At 40.5% G+C, this 20358-nt stretch overlaps 1 protein-coding gene across 3 annotated transcripts in view; it reads left to right on the plus strand.

Moving 5' to 3' along the window:
- The window catches only part of LOC101173301 (filamin-A), a 48935-nt gene that overhangs the window by 3159 nt on the left and 25418 nt on the right, over positions 1 to 20358 (plus strand). For all 3 annotated transcript variants that reach the window (XM_011476782.3, XM_004070294.4, XM_011476783.3), the window contains exons 2-8: positions 2041 to 2042; positions 4104 to 4558; positions 16671 to 16922; positions 17850 to 17947; positions 18676 to 18823; positions 18911 to 19029; positions 19112 to 19189. In XM_011476782.3, coding sequence (XP_011475084.1) covers positions 4189 to 4558; positions 16671 to 16922; positions 17850 to 17947; positions 18676 to 18823; positions 18911 to 19029; positions 19112 to 19189 — 1065 coding nt within the window. In that variant the 5' untranslated portion in view covers positions 2041 to 2042; positions 4104 to 4188. The remainder of the gene's footprint in view (positions 1 to 2040; positions 2043 to 4103; positions 4559 to 16670; positions 16923 to 17849; positions 17948 to 18675; positions 18824 to 18910; positions 19030 to 19111; positions 19190 to 20358) is intronic.

Genomic DNA, 20358 nt, shown 5'->3' on the forward strand with positions numbered 1-20358 from the left:
GCCCCAACAGAGGGAGACGTTTTCTTACACGGTTGAATCTTTTCATATAGAAACAAGCTAATTTATTCTGACAGATATGTTTTTTTGTTTGTTTTTTCATTTCTATTCCAAAACTAATGTTGGCTATTTATTATGATTTCTTTTTTTATATTTTCCAACCCTGAGGTACTTTATTTTTAATTTTTAAATCAATGTAAAACAAATATTTGACCTTTTTATTTTTAATTCAAGCAATAATAACAGGAAAAGGTTGCAAAAACATTGGACAAATAATTTAACAAAATAAAGGCATTGGGTTAACTTAAAGTAATTTTATAATAACAACAAAGACAATAAGACAAAATTTGAGTAAATATACGATTTTACAAAAGATAGAGAAAAATAAAGAAATCGTTGAGTTTCCTGTCAAAATGCATGTTTGTGTCTCTCAGCTGAAGCAGATCCCCAAAAATGCTAAAGCATTTTTAAGCAAAAGAAGAGAAAAAAAAGCTGTCGGCTAAAATATTTGCTAAAACCTTAACTTATGTGATTAATGTTAAATAACCTAAATAGTTTGAATGAAGCCAAAAAAGTTAACAGCAAATGAATGCATAAAACCTGGTAATAGCTGCAAACGCCTTAATGATGGTGCATAAATAAGGTTAATTATTTTATAGTGTGTTTAAGTTTCCAATGATTACAACTAAAAAAGCCACAAATCAATAAAATATTGGTAAGAAAAGATAAAGAAGGACACAAGGTTACGTGTGTTTTTTGAAGCCATAAATAATAAAAGTATCAAGGTTTTTTGAGTCTGAAACATAATGTAGCTATAAAAACCACAGGATGAATGTAAGTTTTAAAACAAAGGCCCAAATTTGCTAATCTTTAATTAAAAAAAAAAATAGAATGTCTCTCTTTAAAGGTTTGCTGAATGTCTTAGTTGTCAAAGAGCACAAAGTTTTAGAAAGATCAAAAGGTTTTAACTTATTTAAAATGAGCCTGAAACCCCTTAATGTATGAACAGCATTGAAAGTTTTGATACCAGAAGGGCTCAAACAGTTGAAGGCGTCCTGAACACTAAACGTGCCAACAACATTGAGAAGAATCAGAGGAAGATCTGTCAAGGTGCAGCACTGCTGTTCGTCACCAGAGGGCGCCCTGAGAAAGTCCAACTGCCTTCACATCCTGAATCATCTGACCTGCACACCTCCCTCCGACTCCACCTCCTGCTTTGTCTCCTGTTTATTCTCGGAATTCCTCTAAAACAATAGGCTGCACAGCAAATCTGCGACAAAGCCGCTGACCGTTACAGTTCTGTCGTCTAAAATGAGTCTGCGTGTGTGAGAGCTGCTGCCACGCTGGGCCTTACAATAACACAGCTCTTTATTGGGGTGTTGTTAATACTGGGGGCTCTGGGGCTGCTTTGGGGGTGAGGAGCATTCCTCAGATTCCCCCACGACCAGACACACAAACAAAAACACACACGCACACACACTTGCATACACACAGACTAGGCATTCTTGATGGCTGCAGGCCATCCTGAGGCTCCTGGCACCAATATCCTTATTTAGTCAAAATAGCTGCGGTCACATATCTGCCTCCATCTTACTCAAAGTCAGAGAATGAACCCAGACTTATTTTCTGCGTCATGCCACACAGGCACCATGGACAGTTAGATGGAGATGACCACTAAGCATTTTTGTCTAATGACACAACTCAGTGGCATCCTCCTTTAGACTCTAATATATAAAGACGCCAACGCAGTTATGATATAAATCTGACGCATTGCTTTCATACATATACTGCCCCATTACTCAAACAAAAAGACTTTTTCTGGAGATAATGGTCATCAGACAAGAGAAATTCAAACTCACAAACCTCCTAAATACCCAAGTTGGGTTGTTTTTAACCCAACTTCAAGGTTAGAATGAGACTAACTTTTTGCTGGGTTACTTTAACTCAGGAAAAAAATCTCAGATCGGATTAAAATGAAATCACTAAACGCAAAAAAAAAAAAAGTATTGCTCCAAAAATATACCCCAATATGAATAGCACAAGAAGTGTTTCACACTCAAAAAACGTTCACTTTAAATGAACATAAAAAAATTATGGAAAGGATTTCCACATGATTAGATTGCGTTACTTGAACAAAAATGAATCATATTGGTCCTACTTAATGTATTTAGGTTGGGTCAACTTAATGTATTTAGGTTCAAACTAATACATTTAAGTTGATTCAATTTAAATACAGCAGTTGCACCCAACTTTAAATTAATATTGTTGCTAACTCCAAAAAGAAAAAAGTTTATCCAACTTAATTGAATCACTTCAATTGGTCACACCTAAGTAAATTAAGTTTATTTACGGTAACTTAAATTTCTATTCTTTTCTTTAATTTTATGTATACATCTGTAATTGATACGTTGTTCCAAAGTTACAAGTTACAACCAATGGGTCTTTTAATTTTCACATCAAGGACATGAGTTACCCAGCAAAGTCCCACATCACAAGACAGGAGCTCTAACACCGCAAATTCTGTGTTAAGTATTGGAACATTAACATTTTGCCAAACAAGGGGGTTGGTCATCATCCTCTACCAAACTTTAACTCATGGTGCAAAAAAAATAATAAACATAACAGTTTAAATCACTAGTTAAAACAGAGTAAAACATCTAGACAATAAAACCCATGGACAAAAACTCACACTTAGACCACAATCTGCCCGGATAGACAAAGAAAATGGTATCCCACAATTCCTTGCGAGTACTAATGTATCCAATTTAATGGTATCATATTGGATCAACATGATTGAAATTAGTAACTTTTAAATGAATTCTTTTTATGTTCAATCGACATGATTCATTTACGTAAGATTTACAAACATAAAATTTTCTGGTTGAAATGACAAGTTACTTTTACGTAAACTTAATTGGCTGGTAATTTCCTTTTTTTGAGTGCAGGGGTGTGTTGTGTTTTCTGTAGTATTTGCATGAAAAGTTCAACTTAATGAAAGAAATTTGGTTTTAAAACTTGATTTAAAATTTTATTAATAAAAGACCTACATAAAATATTTTGTATTAATTGTCAAATGAGGGAGAGGATGTTGGAGTTTCAAACCGACACTAGAAATGGGTTAAACTCTGGCCTTTAATCTTTCTGTCTACTTTTACTCTGAGATTGGCAGAAAAATTCTTTATTTACCATTTTAGTGTTCAGCTTTAGTGCAAATAAACCATGAAACGGCTTTCTAATGAATTCATTCTGAATACCTTTCCTCCTAAAGTCATTAGTGAATCATTGTGTGATCTCATGAGTCTGGTCTGTTTGCAGTCTAGACGTTTAATGTCTGAAAGATATGAACTTCAATAATGGGGGGGAGGCTGCACAACATGATGTCAAGCTGACATTTAGCTTCTGAAAACATGATCTAATAAAAATGCAGAATATTTCAAATATTTATCAAACCTCATTATCCTTATGTGAGCTCATATCTTCAACCTAAACTCCAGGAATTCAAGTTTTGATAAATTGGAAAAAATAAGAGAACGTGTTTGCTGAAAATTTAGAACATTCAATGGAGAAAAACAAAACAAAACAAAAAGAAGTTCTGTGAAATGTGGAGCCGTAGTCATGACGTTCAAAAACAGCAAGATGTTCCCTCTAAACCTCAAATGGATCTTTTGTGTCCTTGAATTACTAATAGTAATTGGAGATACTAAAATATTCATTTGTGGCCACAAAATACTAATTCGTGTGCACACACAAAAAAAAACACAAAATAGCAGTATGTGTGCACAAAATGCTAAATTGTGGCCACAAATTATTAATTTGAGGGAAAAACGTATTGTTTTTTGTCATTATGTCAAAAAATAATGACACTGGAGGCCTGGCTCTTTGCAATTAGTGAAATATTGGCCCTAATAGGTGTCCATGAAATGTCTTAATCAAGTTAATTGGTTCCAGTTTGTGTCTCACAGCAAAAAACCGTTGAAGTTTGTTTTTCTCTCTTTTTCTAAACGCAGCTTTCTTGTTTTAAACGAGCTCTCTGGATAAACGTCTTAACTCAGGCTGAAAATCACCTCCTCATCGTGTTTCTTGCACTTTTCTTCTCTTTCAAACAGAAAAAAGGGAGAGAGTGAAGGAGTTCAGTAAACCCCGCCCAGGAAGACAAACGCAGCGAACCGGGAGGCAGCAGAGCGCATAAAAATGAGCGGTTCCCACCCACGGCTCCACCAGAGCGCCGCGCCCGCTCCCAACGCTCTCTCCACGGACAAGGACGCAGAAATGCCCGCCACGGAGAAGGACCTGGCCGAAGATGCGCCGTGGAAAAAGATCCAGCAGAACACGTTCACGCGCTGGTGCAACGAGCACCTCAAATGCGTCAACAAGCGCATCGGGAACCTCCAGACGGACCTCAGCGACGGGCTGCGCCTCATTGGGCTCCTGGAGGTGCTGTCCCAGAAGAAAATGTTCCGAAAGTACAACCAGAGGCCCACCTTCCGCCAGATGCAGCTGGAGAACGTGTCCGTTGCGCTGGAGTTCCTGGACAAGGAGAACATCAAGCTGGTGTCCATAGGTGGGTCCAACGCGTGCGTGCGCATGAATGGGTTTGAGATCTTCTTGCGCTTCTAAAGTTTACGCAGATGTTTTATGTCGAGTTAGACTTGCAAAAGCAGGAGGTCCAGGTGTGTGGAGTTTGTTTGATGGTGGGAGGAGGATGAGTGTGTGGTTTCCATGTTCCTAAAGTTCCTGAGCTGGAGTTTGTGGGTCTAAATGTGGATCGTAGAACTCGTGTCTGCAAGAGAACCTTAGAAGGTTGTGCCCTAACATAACCTTGATAACCTAGCAGCAGCAACAACACGCCTGAAGCTCCACTTCTCATAACGGTGAACTCTGCATTTGGGAAGAGCGTGAGTCAACATGAATCAGTCATGAGTAAATCCTTGTCACCTTCAGGAATGTGCGGCTCACGCCGGGCTTCAGGTTCTGCTTCTTACTGCTGCAGGTGAATCTGCTGCTTCAGCCGCCACCCTGCAGGCAGGAGGGCTCTGATGGCCTCTGCTCGGCTTTATCAATGTTAGCTCGACTTTCTCTGTGACTGTGATGTTCTGTGGTGTTCAGGCAGCAGTACCAGGCTCTGCCGTTTCTCCAGCTGAGTCATCTTCATCCCCAGCTGCGCTTGAATCACTTAATCTGAAGATGAGAGGGCAGCCTGCCCTCCTCTGACTTCCTCCTTTCTTGGCAGAACACGGACACACCCAGGATGAAATGCTCACCACAAATTACTAAACAGCCATCCTTGCTCATGCATTCAATCTCTTTCTATGCCCTGCAGTTCCCTTCTCTGCTTTTTTGTTTCCTGCAGGTTCTCTTTCCTTAAAACGATCGCCCGCCCTTCCTTTTCCCCGCTCCACCTCTGCTGCCACACCCGTTTTCACTTCATCTTCTTTTTTACTTGTTGCTAAAAGTTCAGAGCGCTGATGTGCATCAGAAATTACCCAAGCAGTGACTTGTCTGCTCCACCCAAAAGAGACCCCATGATCAGGTGAAGGACGGATCAATTATGGATTTTTCCAAAACGCACCTGGCAGTTTGAATAAAACTTAGAACTTCGTTGAATCACACATGTTGGATCAGACTTCAAAACTGATTCACCTTCAACTTGGTTTTTATTTTATATTTTATAGTGAAAATTCTTTAAAAATATTTATTTAAATTTATCAATTAAAGACCCACTTGATGAAAGTTATTTGCGTTCTTGTGGCACTTTTCTGATGGACATGTAACAAGAAAATTAAGCTTAAAACTGAAATTCTGAGTATTTATTTATTCTAATTGTTGTGAAACAGGAACAGCCCAAAATGCGTGACGAAATGCGCTGGCCGGGCCAAAACCTCCATGCTCCGCTCCATTCTGATGAGTCTGAATGTAACCTGCAGACAAATGGATCTGAGCTGAAATCTGGATATAAACTGTACCGCTGGAAAGCGCTGATTATTGGTAACCAATTTTGTTGGACTGGAATGTGAATGAAGTGCTCTTAGCAACAGGTAGGGGAAGAGGGTGCAGGCTTGCTCAGCTCCAACAGTCCCGCCCACAACGCAGAGGTTAATCTCTGAACTACTGCAGTTTTGCAGAAACAATGTCTTAAAAAACAACCGTATTTTTTTTGGTGCTAAAAACGGGCTAATCTTAATTAAAAAACAAACAAAAAAAACCCACAGGGAACCCTGTGAAAATGGATCATAAAACGATCGAAATGGGACTTTATTGGCTTATTTGATAAAGTTGAAGCTGCAGGAAACTTTTTTTCTTTTCTTCTGGAGACTTTGAACACAATTGTAGGTTTTCTAGAAAATTCAGTTTTTTTTTGTTTTTGTTTTTTTAAAATCATTGGTTGGTTTAATTTCCAACTGTGATTATCTTTTGATCCATTTTCAAAGCTTTCTCGGTTGTCTTTTAATAATTTTATTTTTTTTAGCTAAAATCAAAAACCTGAGAGGTTTTCAAGGACAGTTTCTGCAGAGCGGCAGGAGCTCATAAGTTAGAAAATCACCTCTGAGTTGTGGGTGGGGACTGTTGTAGTTTAAGCCTGCCACCACTTCCCTACATCCCTTTGTTTATGCTCTCTCGCTGGCTTACAGCCCCTCACACCCCAACCTAACCTTTGGTATCCAACCGTACGGTTTGAAGCCAGATGCAAGCTCAGACGAGGGAAACAAAGACTTGCGTGGATCTATCCTATCTAGAAGTGGATCCATCGGAGCGGAGCAGTCCATCATAAAAATGCTAAAAGAACATGTTTAAATCACCAAAAACATGATATTCATTGGAGTGGGTTGTTGAAGGATGACCTTCATTCATAAGTCTATCCTGAGTGAAGCTTCTGCAGACTAAAAACCATGAAACCATCTCATCACCAAAACCTTCTCTAACCTGGATGCATCAGCAGCACATAACCATTACCCAGAAGTTTTCATGGGTTCTTGCAGATAAAGGCTGCCATCTAGCAGGTCGAGTCCCTGTCTACAGGGCACAGCATGCATCTGTCCACACCCATCATTTCCCTTCATCCTGTGTTCCATGAAGCCCATCAGCAGATTAGGACTTTTTTCATCTGTGTGTGCGTGGAGCTCATTCCCTTATCAGCAGTCTTTGTCTTGGCTCACAGCAATCTTTAAAAAACAAAACTGTCAGGAACGCTCTTACCTGTGCTTGACTGAGCCTGTGTGCAGTTCGTGGAATGGTTGTGATGGGTTCTGGCTCTTTCCATCATCTGCGGCGGGATGCGTCATGAAGGAGTGGTGGGGTAACTTTGTACCTGGCGGCTCTCCTGCTGCAGCCTGGGAGGAGATGCAGGTTGGGACAGCAACCTCTGAGGCAATGAACAGTTGTCTCTTTTGTTTTAGTTGCATGATTAAAATATTATAGGTGTTGTGAGGATAACTGGTAGAAATTTAGAGGATCAAATTTAGTTATTTTTTTAAAGAGGACAAACCTTCCAGGAATACCAAATCTGCTTCTTGTGTTTTGCTTGGTCCACATCATATTAAACAAATTTTTGGAAAGCTGATAAACATGAGGGCAAAAATCGCATTTCTTTTTTTTTTTTTTTTCCTTCCAATAGAGTTGATCTGTTTGTATTTTTTTTACGTTTTCTATGCCCTGGAGAGGTTGTCAGCCTGTCACAGGGCCACCATCACACACTCACACAAACACACACCTAGGGACATTTAGAGTAATTGATTAACCTATGAAGCATGTTTTTGGATGGTGGGAGGAAGCTGGAGTGCCTGGAGGAAGCTGGAGTGCCTGGAGAAAACCCACGCATGCAGGGGGGGAACATGCAAACACAGAAGGGTCCCAGCCAGGATTCAAACCAGAATCCTGGTTGGAATCCAAGAGTGGTCCCACTTAGCAGCCCTTGTTTTTATTTTTATTTTATTTTTTTATGCCAGCCTGTAAAAAAATTAAATGTTTCTATTTACTCTTCTCATATCCATGCATCAATAATTAAATCAAGCTTTATAAAAAGCAATGCCAGGCACGGGACCACATGTAAAGGTATTGTTGTGCTTTTGAGTGAAAGCTCTGGAACTAAAACCATGCATCATGCACTTTGAGAACAAACTCCACTAACCCTATGATTAGAAGAAATATTTGCATAACTTTACAAAGTAGTTTCATGCTGTAACACTATAAATCTGTTGGATTAAACCAAAGGTTTACAGACTCGGATGCAAACAGAGAACCCAAATTGATCTAACGTTATGTGAAACATGTACGTTCAGCTAACATGTTTTTATTTGGCCGCTTTGCGCAGGTCTGGGTGCAGCAGACTGTCATGGCACCTTATCTCTACATTCCCTCTGATTTATGGTGAAATTTCTCTCCGGCTGTGTGACTTAGGTTAGTTTTGCTACCATGGTAACTGCAGTGCTACAGGATTTACTATCAGAAACCTTAATGTACGTTTAGTCCAAATGTCTGCTCCTTCATAGTGATTCACATGGAGGTTAGACTCAAATTTTCTTTCATTGTAATTTTTATTTTTTTTAAACCTTGGTAGTTGGCTCAAATGTGAAACCTTAAATTTAGAAACTTCAGCTGTCCTTCATTGCTTCATGTGTCCTGAAATAACATTTCAGCCATCTTAAATAGTGTGGATCTCTTAATTTTACCCTGACTTTCCGTCTGTGACACAGACTGTGAATCACAGCAGTATTTTTAAGCGACCTGCACTGATGCTGTGTTCTGTTATAACGGATATTTAACATGAACGGTGTGGAAGAACTACTTTAATGTCTTGTTCGCCATCTCTTCTCGGGTGTTGCTGGATTTCAGCCATGTCCCTGTTTTTATTTAGAAATGTTAAAACTAAAATATCACATTAAAACTCTTGTTCTAGATGTCAATCTGTAAAAGTTATATTTCAAAAATGAAGACCTGAATTTAATCAGTGCTTCTCTAGATCAGTGGACCCTGTTGCACCACCTTTGTCGAGCTGACAGACTAATGTACTTAATCCTACATTAAGACTGCCCAATCCTGGTTCTCAAGATCTACCACCCTGCCTGTTTAGTTCTCTCTGGACTGCTTTCTGCTAATTTAAATGTCTCCCCAATCTGATTGACCACACCTCATCCAGGTAATCAGCAGCAAGAAATGTAGGGAGAGCTGGAAAAGAGGCAGGGTGAGATATCTTGAGGACCAGGATTGGGCAGCTCTGGTCTATCGTTCATGAAGTTGTCTCTCGTGAACTTGATTCCACCCACGTTGGTACTAAATTAAAGTCACAAGTATATCATTCTTTAATACATATTGCATTTGAATGAGCAGTCTTTGGTTGAATAGCCGGTCTGGTCCACAGTCTGCAGACAGGGCAGCACGACTGCTTTAGTTCTGGTCACACAAACCAGTGTTATCGGTGTCCCAGAAAAACCTGAAGTGTGCTCGGTGTCACTGTTCCGGCACCAGTTTCATAGGTATTTGTCAGTCAGGTGGACTTTCATTTGACTCCAGAATATTTGGTGCATAAAACATTCATACTCCATGCAAAGGAGCAAGGCCCATACCACCATGTTTGAGTTATGCATGGTATTTAGTAAAAAAATAAATAATAACTTGAAGCCTGCTGCCGTTTCTTAAAGATGGGTTTTCAAATGTGTTTAGCCTTAGAGCTGATTGAACTTTAACACCAAGCCTGCTCAGACCTGTTGGTCTGAGTGTGGCTCCCGGGTTTCCTGAGTGTTGCACAGTCTAACCTTGAGGTTAACTTGGTTTGTCCATTCTTGTGCAGACTGGTAAATGCATACTTTAAGTCAAACTTTACAGCATTTCAAAAACAAATGATTTAAAAAAATAATTTCAGATGCGCCTGTTTCCCCTGTACAACGGTCTAACTCAACTTTGAAACAGTTTCCAGAACTGCCACTCATTTTCATTTGATAAACTTAGACTGGCAAGAAGTGAAAATGTGAGGCTATTATCGGCTTCTGCAAAACCTTGGTCAAATATTTGGTTTGGTTTTGAAGAAAAGTACTAAGTAAAGAACAAGTAATGGGTTCTTAGATTCTGTTGGGACAACCAGAGGAATTTTTCTTCTTTTTTTTTTCCTCCTTACCAAGCAAAGGTTTTACTCTTTAACATAAAACCTTTACTTTTTACAAAATGCAGTCATTTCTCTTTAAAGTAACAGAATTTTCTTTGTTTCTGAATGAATCTTTATATTTTTAAAACTTAAACAGAATTGTTTTTGTCCTGAAAGGTGGATTTTTAAACTCTGTTCTGGCAGCATGTGTCCGCAGGCTGAAGGGAACGGGTCAAGTGATTCCAGCAGATTAGCAGAGTGTGCATTCCCATTCAGTACAGTGGCATTCCAGTTATTGCATTACGTCATATTTGGAGGGACGTCCCCCCCCGGTCCTGCGCTCCGACCCAACAAGCAGGCAGAAGGCAGCTTAATCTCTAACTTGTTTGGGGGGAAAAATGGCAGCTGTGAAATCCTTCGAGTGTTTTGCTGACTTTTATGATGTTACAAGCATTTTCTCCGTCTCCTTCCTGCCAAAATCTCGTCTGGACAAGATCAGCTTTTTCCAGAAGTCCATGTTTTTTGCCAGGACCTGAGCAATTGATGGTATTCGTTCATGTTTCCAGCAAGCAAACAGCTGATTGAAGCCACATGCCTCATATTAAAGCTTGTTCATTTTACTCAGTTTGTCTCCTCTCCTCATAGTTCTACCCACTTGGCCCCCGTTTATCTTTTTAGTTCCCGTTAGTTTAATTTTTTTTTTGTGTAAATGAGTACTGTTGTCTGAACAAGCTTAAAAATGTTCCAAGCGGCTTTGCAATCTTCCTTTTTTTTTCCTTCCTTTCTTTACCCTCCACCCCTCTGTCTCCCTTCCTCCTCCCTCCTAGTCTGTAACCAGAGCCTGTGGAATGGGAGGACTGCCAAGATCCAGTTTGCTTTTGCCCTTTTAAGGCTAAAAATCCAGGGGAACTTTTGTCAAGCGGAGGGAGCTGTGAGCAAGAGTGGAAGGAGGGAGGGAGGGAGGGAGGATGACTGGAAGAAGTAAAAAGGAAGTGTAGTTTATTCAGTGAGGATTGTTTGAGAGGAGGGAGGTGGCTCGGAGTGTCTGAGGATGCAGGGATGCAGTCCTGCTGCTGCTGATCTTCACATCAGAAAACTGCAGTAAAATGAAAGCTGTTATCCGTGTGTGTGGGTGTGTGTGAGGCCAGCGTGGAATGTGACATTTCCTCGCTGTGCTCAGCCTGAAAACATGAAGGATATGCATGCTTTATCCGCACACACGTGCGTGTTATGTGCACTCTGTTGGGAAGACTTGGCCTCTTTTGAGTTGATTTAACTATCAACTCATTATTGAGGAGAAATAAATGATAGAGACCTGAAAACTTGTTGAAATAAAGAAAAACTTCTGTTTTATCAGATTGTTTGAATGATAAAAACTTAAGCTGATAAAAGTTAATTTAGTTGATACTATTTTTCTGCCAACTATTTGCCTAAATTAGTTATTTTTACCCCCTCATTTTACTGTTGTCAACTACATCCATGTACATTAGTGTTGAAGTTTAATTATTTACAATTTTAACTATAAAAATCTGATTCAGGTTATTGGGTTTTAATCTAAAGTTGTAGTTTTGCATTTACTTAAGGCTGGTCAGGCCTGAGCGATAAAACTGAAGGGAAGGTTGTGCAGAAGACTTGGAGGGGGTTGTCTTCCATGGCTGCTGTGAAGATGTTGTTCTGGGAAAAAAAATTAAACCTAAAAGCTTTTTATTTGACAAGAGGAAAATTTGGAAGAGTTTGAAGTCTTTAGGTGTGAATGTGAGTGTTCTAAGCCCTACGATGGACTGGTGCGTTGTTCAGGGTAAGCCCCGCCCACACCTGACAATAGGTCTGGGTAAAACAAGTTAAGAAAATTGAAATATTCGGTGAGACTTTAGTTAATTTTCTGCTTTGGATTTGGTATAAATTTGCATTTGTGTGTATATTGACTAACTTCATAGGATGCCTTCATAATTCTTAGTGCTAGAAGTTTTGGTGCATGTTTGTCACTAAATCCCATCATGCCTGTCTTCTGCAGCGCTGCAAGCAATTTAGTAAAACCTAGAGCTGTGCATCACTGCCAAAATAAACTAATTTAATTTTGAGTGAACAAATTATTTAAATTTTGGTATTTTTATTTTTTGTTACAAAGCAAAAATTACAAAGCAGAATTTAGTTGGAAATTCTTGTATTACAACTTAAACTAACACACTGCTTTTTCGTTGAAAGGAGTTTGCATTTGAAAAATTCACTGAACCAGTGAATTGGATTATATTAATTCTTTTAATTTTCCTTTCTGTCCAGCCTTTATTAAAACTGTCTAAATCAGACTTCTTACAAACCCAGCAGTGGATTCATCTTCTGCACACTGATCTGTCTGTGGAAACTTTTAATGTTTCTCACCTAAAGATCATATTGGAGGTCATAGTCTGTAGTTCATTCATTATTTTGGAATACTAAGTTAATGGACTTATCTTGTGGAGAAAATGTAGAGGTCTTTTTTTTTTTTTATCTTGGATTCAATTCTTAGTGAACTTCCTAAGACCCACCCCGTTGTAAAAGACCTGAAATGATCATGCAGTACAAGGTCCAAGATCTATGATTGATTCTTTAAAAATATGTATTCTTCCTCCTCTGTCTTCAGAGAAGAGCCGCTGTAGGTGGGTAATAATTGTAATGTAGGTAATGATTGGGACTGACTAATTAGTTTAAAGCCCTTTCTGTTACGGATTAAAACGTCAATTTAGATGCTGTGCGCCGATATCAGTCGTTGGGAGTCGGCAGAGGTGGTCGGGTCTTCGCTGATCTGAATCGGTCGGTTGACGGCCCCCTGCAGGACAGGAGGAGAAGCATCCGGAGACTTGACGGTCTGCTGCTTGCTTTTTTTGGCCTTCCAGCTCTCAGTCTAATCTGCCCCAGATGTTGAAGGAAAGCAGGAATATTCTGCAGAGCCTCTCCTCCTGATGTCCCCCCCCCCCCCCCCCCTGCATGCTCAGTGGAAGTTGTGGGTCAGGGGGTTGCAGTGTCATCATTGCACTGTCATGGCTTTTATGGGAGGGGTTCAATGAGGATGAGTCATGGGAAATCTGAGGACAAACGATGCTAAATGCATGGTGTGTTTATGCTGCGCTAACACAAACTGGTAACAAGGGGATTGATCTGGTGGTGGGGGGGCGGGGGGCTCTAGGCGCTCTGTCCGTATATGGGCTCCGTCAGAATCGGAACGCTGTGGTCTCTGCCGGGGAATGCTGGCAGACTCTCAGCGGTTTGCGAAAAAGCAGAAACCCGCATTTACAAAGGCGATCAGAAAGTGAGTGAAAGTGTTTCCCAACGGCCTGAAGAGGAAGAGGAGTCCCATGCGTTAGAGGAAGACTCTTGCTTACATTTAACAACATACATTCTGAAATGACATCCTGAAGTAGTCCAGTTTGTGCTGAAGAGTTGGACGGGAGATGCTCAGCACGCCCATGTCAAAGCTGATCCACATTTTTTCTGCAAGTAGAAACCTGCAACGTACATGCATGCTGCATCCAAACTCCAAGCAGTTCCAACAATAAAACTGAAATCAGTTTTATACCTTTAGGCAGTCTTTTTTTTTCTTCCTGTTACTCAACCGCTTGTTTCCAACCCTCCCCCTTTTGTTTCTCAAGTTTATTTCATTCCAGAGGAACCTCTGATGTTCAGGAAGGTTCTCATGGTAACTGGTCATCCAGTCAGCTGACCCGACTCCTTTTTTTAATCAGTTTTCCACTGGGAGCCACTTGCATGTCATTCTTCACGTTTCTTTTTTTTTTTTTTTTGTGGCAGTTTTTGAGCTCCTGTTTTTATTTGTAACACAGACAAGAAGCCTGCTGTGAGACGACTTGTTTTTAGCAAACAGCTACATGTGTTGCAGAAAAACAAACTGCTTTTGTGTGTTCCTTTCAAATTTTGGTAAGATTAACGAAACCAGTTTTAACTGAAACTGAGTTGGGTCATTATTGAATATTTTGTCTCATCACTTTCACTGATTAAGAAGTGAAGTACATGATGCTGCTTGCTTAAAGTCAAATATACCAGAGAAAATAAACTTTAATGTCTGACAGTTGGAAACGCATACAGAGAGAATTTTGGTTTTTGACTTTGTTTTGAGCAAAACTGGCACCATCCCAGCATCAATCTGTTTGGCTGCCTACTGTCTGTCTGTTGCTGCATAGAGCTGTTGCTTTTTGCAGATTCAGACCATTGACTGCATCTGAGAACTGGGCAGAGCGAGTGACCTCACCCATAGAAACTCTTGCTTCCAGCTCCAACCAGAAGAAGTGAATTCAGTCGCCATTTTCTCGCCATTCTGGATGCTGCCATGTTGGACCCATACATCGTCAGTAAGCTGTGATCGAGTCGGTCTGGGTCAATGTTTTTATGACCACCACTGTTGCCAATCAGGAGTGAGCTTGCAGGAAGGCCTCATCGCTACCACTTGAAAGTGAGCCCAGGAGAATCTGTCCAACATTTTGAACGTTGGATGTGGGGGCCTGCAGGCTCCACCTACTTTTGTTGAGGCATCTGATAAGTTTCTAGTTGATATCTTGAACATGTTAAAAATGGCAGTGCAAGAAAAGAGTGGTTATTCTGACAAATTGAACTGAGTAATAGTTGGTTATTTTTATATAGAAGTCTATGGGATTTTGGCAGAGTTTGGGAGTTTGGAGTTCGAGGGGGCGGGGTCACTCAGGCCACTTCTCACATACAGTCAATAGGTCAGGCAGAGGTTGAGCTACTTTCACACCTGAAATGAACTGCATCAAAATGTATTTGCCTTGAGACGTGAAGATTGTGGGTTTGAGTCGTTGAACCCAAACCTTTTCCTCCTGATGCCTGGCCTCCTGCTTGGATTGGGGGGGTTAAAGCAAAGAATGATTTGTGGGTGTGACTGCACTCTCGCTTTAAAACCAGTGGCATTTAAACTTGACTCTTGTATGGACGCCATGATTCAATTTGTTTTATAGCTTGATTTTTGGATCATGTGATTAGTTTATTACAAAACAAGCCCAAAAATTTAGAAAAATATTAATTTTTCTGCTAATAAGTAAGCAACAATGAAGAAAATCTTTCAGATGACTTATACAGGACTTATGGCTGTTGAATGATGGTCTTTTCTAGCTTTCCCTACACCTGGAAATTGTCAATTTTGTCAAATGTGTAAAATTTGTAATTTTTAAAAAACAGTTTACGTGAGGAACAGGATTTTTATTTTTTTCTCTAGTGCTAATGTTCTAAACTTTTTTTTCTCCACTGTTTTGTTTTTATGCTCTTGGAATCAGCGGGTTTGCGTTAGACCCCCTGGAAGTCTCCTCGTGGCTCTCTGCCCAACAGCCTACAGACTCCCTGCTTTAAAATTCCAACTGCAGTTTATGAAACCTCTAGGAAAGAAGGTTGATTGTAAGCTGCAACACGTACTCCCTTCTTGGTTGCTCTAATCACCAAGGAGATGGACACCCTGCTCCACCCTTTCCTTCAGGCAGAGTGCTGCACCCATCCCCCTTTAACAACCCATTCTTGTGCAACGCGTACTTTTTGTTAATGTGGGTTTGTGTGTCTCATGCCCAGACTAGCTTTGAGTTTGGATCACTTTCTTCTGTGCTCGGGGTGGTGTGTTTGGGTACTTAAGCACAGCAATAAACAAAGGATGCACTTTTAGTTGTTTCTTACTATTTAAATGAAAGCTTCTGGGGCCCCCCCACCACCACCTCTGCAGCTCTTAGTGTGGTTGAAGCCACATTTCAGTGCCACGAGTCAAATAAGGTCACAGCTGCACAGAAATGACTGAGGTCATCGTTTATTTAAAAAAGAAATGCAGCTTTAGATGTGAAGTTTGAAAAACCTCAACACTGTTTTCAAAGTGTAGAATTGTATTAATTTTTTAAGTGTTGTGTGCATTTATTTTTTCAGTAAAGTATAGAAAATGCATGTAAAAACCACGTGTGTTATGTGTGTAAGAGCTTAAGATAGGCTCTACACGGTTTCTGTAATATTTAAAATTTGAACACCAAAGGTTAATTCTAATTTTTGGTTAATTTCTTTCCCCCCGAAACATAGTTTTGAATAAATTATATATACTTTTGTCTTTTAGGGGTTTGTTCACAAGACCACTCTGTAAACTACGGACAAATATTTGTTGGAAGGTGCTTTAAAAAAAAAAAAAAAACATTCTGCCATTGAAACAGTTGTAGCTGAATTAAATTGAACACTTAAAGATTATGTCAAAAGTAAAAACGCAGTGAGTCTTAATCTGTAGCTGTTTGGATGTTTTTAAGAGCTAAATTAAAGAATAAACTAATTCTTTCAACTTGAATTCGAGCTTTTTTTTGTGGTTCAAAAGTCAGATTGAAATCTGTACAGCAGATGGGACGCACCGCAACGTAAACAAACGGTTCTTCAGCATGGTTGGTGATTGCACGTTACGCCTGTCACTGATGTAAATGTGGATTAGATAGCTGCTGCTATCTCCAGACTTGAGATGTAAAGTCTGGTTTTTGAAGCTTTTTTTTTTTCTCTCTCTCTCATTTTTAGGTTGTTTTAATGTGAAATAAAAGAGCAGATTTTGGGCTGAAAGTTTACAATTTGCCCTTCTTGTCCTCAGACTCCAAAGCCATTGTGGATGGAAACCTGAAGCTGATCCTGGGTCTGATCTGGACCTTGATCTTGCATTATTCCATTTCCATGCCCATGTGGGATGAAGAGGAAGAGTCAGACGATGGCAAACAGAGGACCCCGAAACAGCGACTGCTTGGATGGATCCAGAACAAACTGCCCGAGCTTCCCATCACCAACTTTAACAGGGACTGGCAGACCGGCCGTGCCTTGGGGGCCCTGGTGGACAGCTGCGCTCCAGGTGAGGGGGTGCGGGCCTACTTGGGATGGGATGGAGATGTTTGGGTCAATTGAAGAAAATGTGCAGCCAGTGAACTCCTCAGACTGGCATCACGAATTATCAGGAGAAAATCTCTTCATGTACAATGTGCAACAAACAAGACCTGAGTTTGGACCAGGCGGAGTTGGATCTTGAGTCCATTAAGAAGCTAGCTTAATCTTTAAGGGGCTTCATCTTGTTTGGTTCTGGACTGAAGTTCTGTCAGCTTTCTGTTGATGTCAGAGTTCTGCTGGTTTGTGGACAAAGATCAGAGTTTGTAGACCCCTCTGCTAGTACTTGAAGTTAGTGCTATACTGAACTGGTGGCCAGAGTCAAGAATGAGGGATGTGACCAGTTCTCTTGGTTCTGGCCAAAACACGGCAGCGTTCTGAAGGGGCTGCAGCTTTCAGTCTTTTGGCAGAGCCCACTAGAACACATTGCAGTTTCTCCTGGAGGAGAGCTCGCGATTGTTCTAAATCTAAAGTACGGATCAACCTATTGACGCATTTGTGAGCAGAACTGCAGAAGTGTGTGCTGCTCAGGTCATGGGTTAAATAAGGTAAGTGAGGATGGGTGCAGCCGCAGGCACATGAAGGTTGTCTGCACATGTTTAGAATGCTTGCCATAGCTGTGGACCACCAACCACCTTGAGCCAGAGTTTCAGTAACACTCCATTAATCCTCCAAACTGAACTGCAGCAGTAAGAGTTCCTGAAGATCAGGTAGATCATTAACTCGACAGTTAGAAAAACTCCATGAAAACCCACATGCGTTGGATTCTAGTCTAAGTGTTATTTAATATTTTTTCTGATGATATAGTCTGTAATACTGACGGGTGACTGTTTTTAACTGATTCCTTAAAAGGTTTGTGATAGAATGAGATTTCCCTGATTTAAATTCTGTCCTGCAGGTCTGTGTCCTGACTGGGACCAGTGGGATCAGACCAAACCAGTGGACAACGCTCGTGAGGCCATGCAGCAGGCAGATGACTGGCTGGGCATTCCTCAGGTACAATGATCACAGACAAGCAAAGGGAAGAAAAATCCCTGTCATTTCATTTCGACGTTATCCACAAAAATCTTTAAATTCAGCAGATAAGTCTCCAAGATGAATTTGTAGGAACAGTGTTGGCTTCCATCAGCCTCCTGACGATAAACTGGGTGGGTAAATTGGAGAGAACGTAGTTTCTGCAGAGCAACAGTGTTAATCAGAAGTTTGCCTTCAAACTGCATTTCGTTCACATCTGCTCCTTGTTTGAATGGACACATTTCCTTATAATTAAATAGAACTTGAATGCTCTGAATAAATTAACTTTGGGAATCAATTGAATCAAGAGGGGTTTGTAAAATAACAGTTTTTGCTGAACCGACATCCCAGAGTTTGATGAGTTTTGAGGCTTCAAACAGGTTTCACATCCGATGACTCTCATGCTGTTCACTTGTGTTGGCACAGCATAGCGTGCCAGTTTGTCTGTGGTTGCCGCAGTTTCTGCTTTTGCTTAGAAACTGCTCCTTCCCCCCCCATGCCTTTGCAGACAGCATGTGTCTGAGATGATCTCCTGTTCGTGTAAATCTGGTTCAGGTACTTTCTGGTTAGTGACAGACGCTGGTTTGCGGTTTTGTTTTCTGAAGCTCACAGTCATCCAGTCACCCCCCCCCCCCCCCCCCCCCCCCTGCTGCTGCACAGCATCCCTGTTTTTTTTCAGCAGAACAATGAATTCATAATGTTTTTTGTAGGTGATCACCCCTGAAGAGATCGTCGATCCCAACGTCGACGAACACTCGGTCATGACCTACCTGTCCCAGTTCCCCAAAGCCAAGCTGAAGCCTGGCGCTCCGCTCCGACCCAAACTCAACCCCAAGAAGGCCCGTGCCTACGGCCCGGGTAATGCCCACACATCCACCCAGCTTCTTCGTATCCAGTTCAGATGGACGAATGTTGCATTCCTTCAACTCGTTTTTGTCTCCAAAGGTATCGAGCCTGTTGGTAATGTTGTGATGAAGAAGGCCCTCTTCACAGTGGAGACCATCAGTGCCGGGATGGGGGAGGTTCTGGTTTATGTGGAGGATCCTGCTGGAAGCAGAGAGGAGGTCTGTCTGGTTCTGTAGCTGTCCGGGTCTTTGCTAAAAGTTTTCACTGCTTTTTATAGCTTCTCCCATCTTTTTCCTCCAGGCTAAAGTGACCGCAAACAACGACAAAAACCGCACCTACTCTGTCGTTTACATCCCTAAAGTGACGGGCATGCACAAGGTACGCTGAGCTTTAGCATCCTTTCAGCAGACGTGGTCAGTCTCATAATGGGTTTAAAACCATTAACAGATGAGCACCTGTTCTTTTGGGTGCTGGAAAACATTATTCAGTTGAAGCTGTGGAAAGTTACACTAGCTGTGTTTAACATAGTTATGGAGGAGTTTCTTTTCTCCTTCTCAGTGCTTCTCCTTATTCTGCTGGTTGACTTGTAAACACAGCTTCTTTAAGGTTTTCATGCATTCTCTGGGAAATCATTCCGGTCTTTAGATTTGATCTTTCATTGTCCAACATCACCCAATCTACGCAAGATGCAATTTTTTTAATAAACTATCCCCACACCTAGATTATGTCTGCCAGAAGTACAATTGCTTTTTTTCTTTCCACCCAATGTTTTGACTCATACTCCCATGATCCTTCATATCCACTCCTGAAAAACTGATGACCATCTTCCTCTTTTGTAGAATCTTTCTCTACAGAACATGACACTCTTGGTGGAGTAAAAAATCTAATATTAAACATCTTAAAAGTGTTAGAGATTCAAGTCAAATCCTGACCTGCATTTGCTTTTCAGAAACTGGATTAGTGAAGAGTTGTTAAGGTTTTTTTTTCTTTTCGTTTGTTTTTTTTTGTTTTTGTGTAACTTTCTGGGTCTACTGATGAAAAATAGACTTGCATACATTTCAGGGGTTTATTTTTAGCCCTTGAAGCCTGAAGTGGCTCAGGCTGGATTACAGTGATGGAGCTGAATGGTAATTCCACCATGTTTGTTCAGGTGGAAGCTAAAAAAAAACGTCCTGATCAGTTTCAGTTAACTTGGCTTGGGTCATTTTGGTCCTCTGCTGGACAACCTTGAGACGACTTGCATTGATGCATCTTTTAATTTAATTGAAGATGTTAAAGTATAAGACAAACATTTTTTAAAAAAAAGTGAATGTATTAGTTCAAGTCCTTAAGATTTTGAAGTAAACATCCTGGTTTATGTTGGACTCTAATGAATCCCTAAACTAAATCAAGGAAGGGATTATGATCAAATTTAAGGGGATATTTTATTGCATTCATTACGTACTGTGTACATTTAAAGAGAAATTATCAAATTTGATTTTCAATCAGACTGCAATCAGTTCCTAATTTTTTACTGAAGTCTTCCTTAAAGATAAAGCATTCAGATA

The sequence above is a fragment of the Oryzias latipes genome, chromosome 7 (assembly GCF_002234675.1).
Source record: "Oryzias latipes chromosome 7, ASM223467v1".
Classification (NCBI taxonomy): Eukaryota; Metazoa; Chordata; class Actinopteri; order Beloniformes; family Adrianichthyidae; genus Oryzias; species Oryzias latipes.